This window comes from Schistocerca americana, chromosome 4 (assembly GCF_021461395.2).
Source record: "Schistocerca americana isolate TAMUIC-IGC-003095 chromosome 4, iqSchAmer2.1, whole genome shotgun sequence".
Lineage (NCBI taxonomy): Eukaryota > Metazoa > Arthropoda > Insecta > Orthoptera > Acrididae > Schistocerca > Schistocerca americana.
Window position 1 is genome coordinate 468,671,113 of NC_060122.1, and position 12,385 is coordinate 468,683,497.

The window sequence follows — 12,385 nt, forward strand, 5'->3', positions numbered from 1 at the left end:
TCAGTGAAGTTTTGAAGGTAGAAGAAGAGGTACTTGCAGAAGTAAAGCTGTGAGGGTGTGCCGTGAATCATGACTGGATAGTTCAGTTAGTAGAGCACTTATCTACCAGAGGCAGAGGTCCCAGGTTTGAGTACTGGTCTGACACACAGTTTTACTGTACAACAAAGTTTCAGATGAGAATATTACTCAGAAAGGTAAATGTTTTATGTTTGAAAATAAACACAATCAGAAGTTCTCACAGTAGCTGTCAGAATGAGCTCTCACTGTTTACAGATACTCTGTGTTTTGGCATATGAAATCACAGACATAAACCAGGAACTTCGAAAGTTGTAACCTATGTTGTAACTGAAAGGTGTAATTCTATTATTCATTGCTTTTTGTAATTATTTGCACTCTTTGTTCATGTCTATTACAGAACTTATATGTTCTTCCCATTACTATTTCAAGGTCCTCAATTTTCCTTGCAGTTATTTTGGAGGAGTTTTTCAGTTTAAGCTTTGCCTCTGTGTGGGAATGCCATTTATGACTTCCACTGTTGCTGAATATGATCTCATAGTTTTAGATGGAATATAATATCTTCCTTGTTTGTAGTGCAAACCATGAAGCGAGGAATTTGTTAGTTAAGATGCCATTGTTATATAGGGTCTTGTCTGTTGTTGATATTGATTCATGTTCACAATATAGTCATACTTTGCTACACTCTTAAATCCTTGCTAATTAATTTTTTATTTTTATTTTATTTATTTGCTTATTTAGCCTGACCAGATTAGGGCCTTAAGGCCTTCTCTTACACCTTACCAGGAACATCACATACAGATATATTACCAAGACATTCATGAAAATGATAACAATCTTAGAGATGATAATAAGATAATCATAGTAATAATAATAATAGTAATAATAGTTCACAACAATGAAAGTAAGGATAAATGGCAATAATAACAATAAAAATAAAACAAAGTGCATTAAAAATAATATAGACTAGTTTAGAACAACTTAAATCATGTTTAGTGCTGTCAGAAAAAGAAAGGATGAAGAACAAGAAAATTGGAATGACAGTAATAGTGGCTGTTAGGAGAGAACTTGATTTAAGTAAGCAACTCTGTAAGCGAGGAATAGGGAAAACTTGTAGTGGGAGGGGGGGGGGGGGGGGGGGGGATTGAAGAGTGTGGGCTGCAGACCAGTATGTGGGAGAGATAGCTATTGTGAGAGAAGGTGAGCCATTAGCTTCTTTTTGAAGCCTGGAAGTGATTTAATTTTTCTGATATTTTGAGGAAGATTGTTCCAAAGTCGGGTACCGGATACAGAAAATGATTTAGTAAACATGACGGTGTTGTGTGGTGGTACTGAGATGATCTTACTTTGTTGAAATTGAGTATTTCTGCTGTGCTGTTCAGATAGTAATGTAATGGCTGAGGATAAGTAAGAGAGAGTCTGATGATTGAGAAGACGATGGAGTAAACATAAAGTGTGGTGGTCCCTACGTTAATCATAAAAACAGCATAAAAACTCTTATGGTTGCTGATGTTTCCTCCTCATAAGCAGAGATGAATAGTCAGTACATGATTAGTTTTCATATAGGTATTACACAAATTAAAATTTTTTTGTTTACTATTAATGTAGATAAAAAATGAAACATGTAGATATCTGCTAATGTGTAGCTGTTTGAGCATTTTTGCTCAACACACTATTAATTTTCTCTGGCTGCTTTCAAACCATTTGGCAATTTTGTTTTACAATTAAAACTTTTTTTTCCACATATAGAAAAATGAAATGAAATTCAATAGAAACAGATTTTATAGGATTGCAGATATTTAAATTCTTGTAAGAAAGTCACAAAACACTATTTTTAAATTAATGAATGGCTACCCAAACCTGCCATTTGTATTCTGCCATACAACCAATTATGGAAGACTCACGCAAGGTTGTGTTTTGAACAAATGTGATGTTTCCTGTCATTCAGTATAAAAATAACTATAATCTCTTTGTGATATATTTTGGAAACTGAGTGCCTAATTGACATTTCTTATGCTCTAATAAAGAGGTAGTGAAAATTAATATCAAATTGAAATGTCACAATAATACTGTTCCTGAGTTATTTTGTTAATGAAATGTGGTATTTTATTCTAGTTGGTTCAAAGAAACTTCAAACTGAATCAGTTCGTTTGGCAGAATGTATTGGGGATGTAAGAGCACTGTTGAGGCAGATTCTATCAGATCACTTGCCTAGTTTTCACATTCCACGAAAAAGTGGGAAAGTACGGAATCAGAAAGGTGTGTAGCATATCTTTCATTGTGATACATTATTATTCAGTAAAGAATAGGTGCTTTTTTGTAACTTGCAGCAATTAATTTAGGAGCTTTAGTATTATTATTTTAAAAATCACTTGTTATAAGCTATTCAGAAATAAAAATGAAAACAAACATTTCTGATTAAAGTAAACAAAAAGATTCACCTTGCAAGTAGTTGATACAGTTACTTAAAAGGAGAATGCTCAGGAATTTTAAAGCACAATGCAAATTTTTAAGTTAAGCGTAGATGACATCAAGCATGAATTCAGTAAAACTTCGTGTAAAATTGCTATATGTACTGTGAAAGGCCATTACACAATAATTCACGAAATTTTGCTGTGAAGTCAAATTTGTCATTTTGTTGTCTTACGTGTCTAGGAGTTCAATCTGCTGCTCTGTTTTCCCATTAAAAATATTTAAAATCTCATAGTAAAGTATCAAATTAACTATATCTTTATTTGGGTTGCAGGCTCAACTCCCTACATGAAAATGACAACGAGTATATTACAGGAGTGCCATCAGACATTTGTCTCTTGTTTTCATGCATTTTATCCCACAGCTTATTTGAAGTGGACTTCTCTGTGTGATCTCTTAGCAAGTATGGATAAGGTAAGATAAAATTCCTGTAAAATGTAATTATGTTTTGCTTCTCTCTATAATAGTACTCCAAAATTTTATACTACTTCTGTTTTGAGGCTCTCCTTAAAAATTTTACTCAAATTTCAGTGTAAATTGATATTTAATAGACTGAACATCAACCTTTTCTTTCTTTTGTCCAGCATTTGTCCTACCTGTGGCAGGGTCAGTCAGTGAGTGACTATCACTGTCTCTTATTTGAAAGTTTTTTATTTTAATTTTAATTTTGTGCCCAGATGCTTTTCCTATCACCAAAAACATCAGTTATACAAAAAGAGAAAAGCCAAGTACACTACCTGTCTATGGTCTATATAAACTCCGTTCTTTGTGTATTTGTCTTTTGACTCTGTGTATTGAATTTCCGATACCACAGCCTCTCAGCGGGTGGGTTCCTCTAATCTTTGTCTGAGTAACCTGCTGCTTCTTTTTAACTTCCCCCAATCTATCTATCTTTTCTTGCCGAGAGAGTACGTGAAAGTTCGGAAAGCTAGGATTAGTGATTTCAGTTTTGTGTGTGTGTGTGTGTGTGTGTGTGTGTGTGTGTGTGTGTGTGTGTGTGTGTGTGACAGTACTGAAATTTCACCTCCTGAAGGACACGGCAGCCATTTTGTCTCTTTGTCACTGTATAGTTTTCTCAAATGAATTTTCCATCTGATACATTTCCACATAGTATCTTGTCACTGTTGGTGAAGACAAGTTTTTGATGTAATGTCCAAATCCTACTGTTTGTGTTAGTGAAATCAGGTATGCTACTTAATTTGCAAGATATTATCTCTTTTATTAAACACTCTAAGCCTTCCCTTCCTTATGCAACTGTAGACTAAAAAATTTTCTGTTATAAAGCATGTAGATTGTAACTGCTTACAGTGTTTGTAGTTAGCATGAAGACAACTTCTTAAACAAATGTATTTTAGTTGTTTAATTTTTCAGATTCATATTCTTCTGTATAGAAATGGTGCTGTGTAGTACATTTTTCCACTCTTGTTTTGGCATATCAGGCTCCACTAAACTGTATCCCCAGAAGTGTAGTTGATCTACATCTGCATCCATACTATGTAACATTCTGTGAAGTGCATGGCAAAGATGCTTCTCATTGTGCCACATATTGGAGTATCTTCCCATTCAGTCACACATAGAGCATGGGAAGATGACAGCTTAAATGTCTCTGTAAGTCATAATTAGTTTACTCTTGTCTTCAAGGTCACTATAGGAGTGATGGGAGGGGTCTGTAGTCTATAACTAGATTCATCACTTGATACTGGTTCTCAAAACTTAGTATGTATGCTATTATGGAAGAGACGAAGCCTGTCTTGACACTTCTGCTTGTTAAGGGTTTTCAGTGTGATCATGCTGCTCATTAAAGTCATAGATAACCTTAATAATTGAATTAATTCATATTCTATTTTTGCAACATTTCAGACTTAGTTGCATTTTGTTCTTGTATACTAGTAATTTTCAGTCATCATTAACGCTTACTTCATTGTTGACAATGGAAACACAACAATCTGTGCAAATTTTGGTACGTCATAATTTTTGGGAACTATATGTAGTGGTCTGTTAGTCAACTTGTTTTAACTTCATGTAAGAACTGTTGTGCTGGCGATAAGAAATGTATATATATTCTAAAAGCTATATAGCTTGTTAAAATACCACACCATAACACATATTCTGATTTACATGATTACAGTACTAGAAATAAATAAAAAATTATCATCAGCAACCACAGAAAAGCACTGAATGAGAAAAGGTTGTCAGTATTCAGGACTGAAGTTAACTAATGCACTGCCCAGTATTGTCATAACTCTTCCCACAGTGACACTTAAGTTTCAGCAAAAGAAATTCTTTCTACAAAATCCATTCTACACATTAGATTGTTAAACTTAGAATATGAAGTGTTTTGAAAAAAATGTATATAAATAGCAGCAAACCATTTTTCTGTGACATATCCAGAAAAATTTGTTATTATGTTATGTATTAAGGATTGTAACCTATGCTATATTTGTATATATGTCAGGAAGTAGCTAACATCATACAATCCCTAAAAAATCTTAAATCTGTGGGCTGTGATGAAACTCCAACAAATATCATAAAGGCAGGAAGTGACAGCATTGCACCTCAACTCTGTAAAATAGTAAACCAATCATTTGATGAGGGCTGCTTTCCAGACAGACTGAAATATGCTGAAGTCTGTCCAATCTACAAAAAGGGAAAACATGATTTAGTAAATTTCTGCCCACTGTCTATACTCCCAGTTTTCCCTAAAATAGTTGAACGAATAGTATGTAATCAATTAGAAAAGTACAATAAGGAAAGTAATATTATTCTCAATAACCAATATGGGTTTAGGAAGGGACAAAACACTTAACAAGCTGTAAATGAACTAATCTGTAAAGTAAGTAAATGCCTTGACAACAGACAAAGTGTATCTGGTATTTTTTGTGACCTCTCAAAGGCGTTTGACACAGTAAACCATAAGCTACTGCTCCAAAAATTGGGTACCTATGGCTTCCATGGAAAATCTATAAGATGGTTTTCATCTTATCTCAAAAACAGATACCAAAGGGTGGTAATACACCAAAAGGGAGAGAAAACTTGCTATAGCTGAAAAGAAATTCAAGCAGGCATGCCCCAGGGCTCGATATTAGGACCACTTCTGTTCTTATAATACATAAATGACATGCCTAGCAAAGTAAATACTGATACAATACTTTACGCAGATGACTCAACTGCTGTAGTCTGCTGCAAAAACACTGATGAATTAGTAAGGACCACGAAACAAACTCTACAATAACTTGAACAATGGATAAAAGATAATGCTATGAAATAAAATCTTGAAAAAACTCAAATCATACACTTCAGGACCAAACAAACTACTGAATGTATATCACAAATAGAATATTCAGGTAAAGAACTGACCACAGTTGATTCTGTAAAATTTCTTGGGATAACTTTAAATAAAAACTTGCAATGGACTGACCATGTGGACAGTTTACTGAAGAGATTAAATAGTTTAGTTTATGCAATGAGGGTACTACACAAAGTAACGGATTTAGCGGTGCAGAAAACTGTATACCATGCATATTTCACAACACTTATAAGGTATAGAATAATTTTTTTGGGTGCTGAAAAGACAAACCTCCTTTGAATCTTAAAAAAAAAAAAATCATAGCAATGACAGGAACCAATAGTAGACATTCACGCAAACCACTATTCAAAAGCCTGGACTTCATGACAATCCCTTCCATCTTCATATATGAAATACTTCTCTTTGAACAGAAAAGCTCACATCTGTTTGAAGGAAATACATTCACACATGCCTATGAAACTAGACATAAATGGCTCTGAAGATCAGAAATAAGATAAGGTCAATATTTGGGGAATCCACATTGGAGACCATTGGCACATACCTAAAAAGCAAATGTTATTATAGTCTATAAGAATTTCTAAATGAATAAACAGCAATGTTATAGTTTAGAAGAATTTATAAATAGGAATAGGAAGTAAGGATACAAGTACAAATGGTATACTTTCGAAGCCATATAGATACAAAGTATACATGTTCACTGTATATTCATGTTTATATATAGCATTATAGTTTGAATGGCGGTTTGTATCCCATTCAGTAAATCCATTTTTCATATAGGTGTTTGAAGGCTATGGTAATGATTCGATGAGTTACAAAAAGATTTAAAATATAATGTTGTATTTTTATTATAATAAGCAACGTATGTATTACGTATTTCCTGTAGTATATAAAATACTGTAACAACTTAGGTTAAAGACTGACGAGTCACCAATGTTCTCAATCGAATGATTGTATAAAAACATGTTATGTGACAATGAAGTATCTTATCTTATGTAATGAATCGTTCAATGTAGAATAAAGTATTATTATTATTATTATTATTATTATTATTCTTGTTGTTGTTGTTATTATTACTTCTGATGTATAATTTGTGTCATTTAAAATTTTATTATAGAGTCTTGATAAATATTTATTAAGTCATTAGTTAAATGCAAGTAGTAATTGATTGTATTCATTATAGGCTCCTGGAGAAATTACAGCCAATTTGGATCAGTTGTTAAGTGCGGTATTAGCTGCACTGTGTAGTCCAACTGTTCGACTGCGTTCAACATTTCCTATATTATGTGGCACCCTGGATGCATCTGATGTGTCTCTCAGACGACAGCTTAGTCCCTCTGACAATACAGGTTTACCAATGGTTCCCAGTATTGATGGACACCATTATCCTATACTTGTAGAACAAATGAGCTACAGGAGTCAGGTAAATGTGTTGTTGGTTGTTACATATGGCTATTTCAGTAAAAGTGGTATTGGTTGTATAAGTGGAATCTAATAAATCACAATTATTTTCCTTAATATTGTTAGTTACTCTATTTATTTTATAATTCATTTCTCTCAGCAATTTCATTATATTTTTCTTTCCCCATTTGATGAATGTGGGATCAAAAACCTACTGAAAATCTGGTTTATGTTTCATCACTGTACATTTTTTTCCAACTCAATAGATGACTTCCATTTCAGGCAGACTGTATTATATAATGTGTTGATAACTAATGATTTTTCACAGTTTGTGTGTTCTTAGTATTTTTTGTAATGTGGTTATCTGGCAGATTTCCACTAAATCTTCAAAAGTATTAATAATTTTTTCCTTCCATAACCAAATACTGAAGTGACTCTTAAACCATGACAAACATAAATAAATCTTTTTTTTGTATTTGGTGAACTTCCACAACACTTATTTTGTGTTCCAGCTGGAAGGCAGTTGCATAGTAAATAACTGGGTCTTCAGAGATGTTCTTGACAGGTTACTGGATTTAGTCACTATTCCTGTAAAGCAAGCACTGTGCCAGGAGAGAGTGACTCGCTCCCAAGAACTAATAAAGAATTGCTGTCACCTTCTGGCACGTATAATTGCAGAGTTGGCATCTCAGTCAAGTGGAACAGATGTAAGTATATGTCTTTGGTAGTATGCTGTTCATACAGAGCAGTGAATATGCATAATATGTGGTAGTACTAGTTGAATGTATTTTCTTGGCCTTTGTCTTGCTATAAACAGTGTTCTAGCAAACTGATAATTATTTGCACACAGTTACTTAAAATAAACTAGCATCTTCCAAAAATTCAGCAGTTTTCAAACACTTGTTACCTTCCTGTGTCACACTATGGTTAAATTTAACATTATCCTAAATATTTCCCCCGCTTCCCAGAATTCATCAAAAGATGCCAAAATAACTCATGTAGTGTACAAGGATGACTGTTTGGACCCTTTCTCTCCATTTGATGTATTATTACCCTGGATGACAGAAGTAACTTTAGCACATCTTATTCCAGTCACATAATAGGCATACCCTATCAGACATAGTGCCACCAGTGAAAGAAGTCAAATCGTGTATTAGCTCTGCTGTAACTTTTTCAGTCTTTTCTATGGGCATGACGAACAACCAGCTGCCCACTCAAATGAATGGCCACAACTAAACTGAAGCCAAGAGCAAAGTTGATCACCCATTGGGGCACAAGTTGCTCAGCTTCAAAGGTGGCTTTAGAACCCTTGCCATTTGGACATCTATCTGTCGTCCCCTTATATCAGTTTCTCTGAATTATGTAAATGAGATTGATCCTACAACACATCCTCTGAACCCACAGTCCTTCTAGCCTCAGTTTCTGCTAATCCCCTGTAACACCCCTACTTCCACCAATAAACACAAGAGTCTGCCCCCTCCCCCCCTGCTACCCCCCTCCCATCCCACCCTCCTGCCACTTCACTCATTCCACATTCTCATTCCCCTCCTCACATCTCCTTCTTTCTGTGTTGTATCTCCTAGTCTTCACATCATTATATGCAACATGCAACTTCCCCTGTCTACACTAGAGCAAGTTCGCTGGCACCACATTCCCGTCCTGTGCACCCAATGACTCCCCCTCCCAGCTGACAACCACCTGTGCGTACAGTCCACTCTCCTTTTTGTCATGCCGGGATGGTTCCCTTGAAAGGGCACGGCCGATTTCCTTCCCAATCCTTCCCTAACCCGAGCATGAGCTCCGTCTCTAATGACCTCGTTGTCGACGGGACGTTAAACACTAACCACCACCACCACCTTTTTGTCATCTAAGGTTTCAGTCAGTATCTTCAGGAGCTAACTAGTAGAGAGAGAGAGAGAGAGAGAGAGAGAGAGAGAGAGAGAGAGAGAGAGAGAGAGAGAGATAGGGTGCACCCCCTTCCCCCCCCCCCCCTCCCACACACACACCCTCACACCTACCTTCATTACCCCAGAGGGGTGTTGTCAGGACAAATGGATGAGTGGAGACAGAAGGTGGTGACAGGGAGGGTTAGGGAGGTGCATGGGACTCACGATGTGGCAGTAGTGAACTCATTCCAGTTGCAGGTAGTGGAAGTTGGATGAAGAACACAGTGATGTAGAGGAATGGATTGCAAGTGGGAGATAAAACAAATGAAGAGGAAGTTATGGAGAAGAAGGGTGTGAATGCAGGGTGACTGAACAATCACGAGGCAAAGGTAAAGGTGGTGTGGGGCAGGAGCAGATATTGAGACCAGGAGGATTACAGGATTGAGGGATGCACTGCATTGTCAGCTCCCATCTACTTAATTCAAAGAAGCTGTTGTTTGGGGAGAAGGGCCCGAGAACAAGAGAATTATGTCTTTCGAGGTGTTCAGAAACTAAGTGTACTGTGACCATAACAGGTTGGTTTTTAGGTTTGACAACAATGAGTGGTAGAGGGGGTTCCCCTGACCAAAGCAAGCATCACAGCAATATCATAGTAAGTAAACTCACATTCTAGTGTCCAGCTCTGTGAAAGATGTTGGTAAGAAATCCTGCCAAGAACAAGCCACATGCTGTGATCTGCTTTCTGTTTGCAGAAGGAATAATGCCTGCCAAAATATTTTTGCAAATCAAAATGGTACAGTGAATGTTATGAACAGAATGATTGTGCGTAAGTGGTGTAGGGAGTTCAGTGAAGGCAGAACAAATGTTCATGACGATTAGAGAAATAGAAGACCTTCCATTTTGACTGTGATTTGGTTCAAAAAACTGAAGAAACTGTCAGTGAAGATCACCAATTAACAATGGATGAAATTTCTACATTGTTTCCACAAGTCTCCAGAACTCTCTTATAAGAGACACTCAGTGAAATGCTGGGATAGCAGAAATTGTGCACAAGATAGCTTCCAAAACAGCTGACAGCGCAGCAGAAGAAACATTGGGTCAGTAGCTTCCGTGAGTTTCTTGAGTGACTTGAACTGTAAGGTGAACATTTTCTGAACTCTATTGCGACTGAAGATAAACATGTGTGGCTCATTACACACCTGAGACAAAAAGACAGTCTCACAGCAGTGTCACACCAATTCCCATCTGCCAAAAAAATCAAAATTGCAATTTTGGAAAAATTGTTCTGGGAGGGAAAAGGCATCATTTTGGTTGAATTTCTGCCCCAGGGGAAGACTGTCTTAATTCTGAGACTCTAAAAAAGTCCAAAAGGAGCATTCAAATGAAAGGAGGGGAATGCTGACAGGAAGAGTTTGATTGTTGCACAACAATGCCTTCCTCACACAGCCTTAGCCACCGAGGTGCTCTTGGACTCATTTGCTTGGGATGTTTTGAACCACACCCCCTATTCCCCCGACTTGACTCCTTCAGATTATCATCTTTTCACCTCCCTTGAAGTTATACGTGAGTTGTATTAAATTTTCAACTGATGAGCAGGTGGAGATAGAGTTTCTGAAGTGGGTTCATGCGGAAAGACAGCTTGTTGGTTGTCACATGACAACCAACAAGCTGTCTTTCCGCATTAACGACCACTGACAAACTGTGGCCAAAAAACAAGTGGACCACCCTGTAGCTGAACACGCTGCCAAACATGGTACCCCTCATCTCAGTGACTGCTTCACAGCCTGTACCATATGGATCCTTCCCACCAACACCAGCTTTTCTGAATTGCGCAGATGGGAACTTAGCCTGCAATACATCCTACGTTCCTGTAACCCTCCTGGCCTCAACCTTCATTAGTCACTGTCCTGACCCATCCAGCCCCCTCCCTGTTCCCATTCCAGCACTACATGCCGTCATTTCACCGTCACACTCAGTCTTTTAATTTTTTGTTATTATTATTTTTATTTCTATCCTTTCTGCTACTTACCCCCTCCCCCCTCCGCACCTTCTCTCCTGCCCTCCATCTAAACTGCAACACTTCACTGTTCACCACTCCCATCATACTATCCCTCCCCCTCCCCGCCCCAGCCTCCTCCTTACCCCCACTCAGTCACCACTCCCATCATGCACTGGTGATGCTGCTCACAGTGTAGTTTCAGCTCTCTGCGACTGCAGACGTGTGTGCAAGTTGTGCTTGCGTGTGTGTGTGTGTATGTGTGTCTACTGCTGACAAAGGCCTTAATGGCCAAAAGCTATGATTGTGTGAATCTTTTTATTGTGCCTATCCCGACTCAGCATCTCCTCTATATGGTGAGTGGCAACTTTCCTTCTCTTCTATTGTTAAAAATGAAACTAGTAAGCACTGAATGTAACAATAATTATTTACACCATCAGATCAACTTAAAAGTGTAACCTAAGTCAATTGTATTGTAAATAATTCTCGCCACATTCGGTGCTTCCTAATTTCATTTTTCTATCTTGCCCCAGTTATACGAGCCCCATATTGCTGTAAACATCAGTGTATACTACCATATGATGAATAGCTAGGTGATTCAAAACTGTTCATGCTAAATAAAAATTGAAGCATCACAAAAGGCTGCTCATTGCAGTTATTTCTAGAAACATTCATACATCACAGTCACAGTGCTGCACATCCATAATGGATAAAAGTTAGATAATTTAGTGATTATTCTCTTCTAATTCTTGCATGAAGTCTGCCTGAGTACTTTTTATTACAATTTGGCTATAATCAGCATGAAGTCTGCCTGAGTACTTTTTATTACAATTTGGCTATAATCAGTATTTGTTGACTAACAAGTATATATATGTGCTAATATTTCATAGGAGGACATACAGGGGGCATGTGGAAGAGTTCTTCACACATTGCCATCTCGGTTCACCCGCACCAATCAAAGCCGTACATGGAACACAGGAAATGGGTCTCCTGATGCCATTTGCTTTTCTGTTGACAGACCTGGTATAGTCATTGCAGGTGTCTGTGTTTATGGAGGTGCTGGCACTTATGAATATGAACTGGAACTTTTAGATGATGTAAGTAACAAATAACAGCACTTCAGTACCATATGAAACACTAAAACATTTATAATTTCTTATTATATATACTGTTGCTAGTACTGTTCTTTTTTCATAATATGTTGTACCTTCCTGAAAATTAAGTTGTAGAGCTACCATCTGGTAATTGCTACAGAGATCCACATGACATGGATAATGAAGCAATTATTATAGTCATTGTCCTGTTGCTGAA

General features: G+C 36.9%; 1 protein-coding gene across 1 annotated transcript in view; it reads left to right on the forward strand.

Annotated features, from left to right (window-relative positions):
- Positions 1-12,385, forward strand: part of LOC124613548 (E3 ubiquitin-protein ligase MYCBP2-like) — a 798,425-nt gene that overhangs the window by 207,319 nt on the left and 578,721 nt on the right. The window contains exons 25-29 of the mRNA XM_047142259.1: positions 2,131-2,274; positions 2,762-2,901; positions 6,975-7,214; positions 7,705-7,899; positions 11,965-12,171. Coding sequence (XP_046998215.1) covers positions 2,131-2,274; positions 2,762-2,901; positions 6,975-7,214; positions 7,705-7,899; positions 11,965-12,171 — 926 coding nt within the window. The remainder of the gene's footprint in view (positions 1-2,130; positions 2,275-2,761; positions 2,902-6,974; positions 7,215-7,704; positions 7,900-11,964; positions 12,172-12,385) is intronic.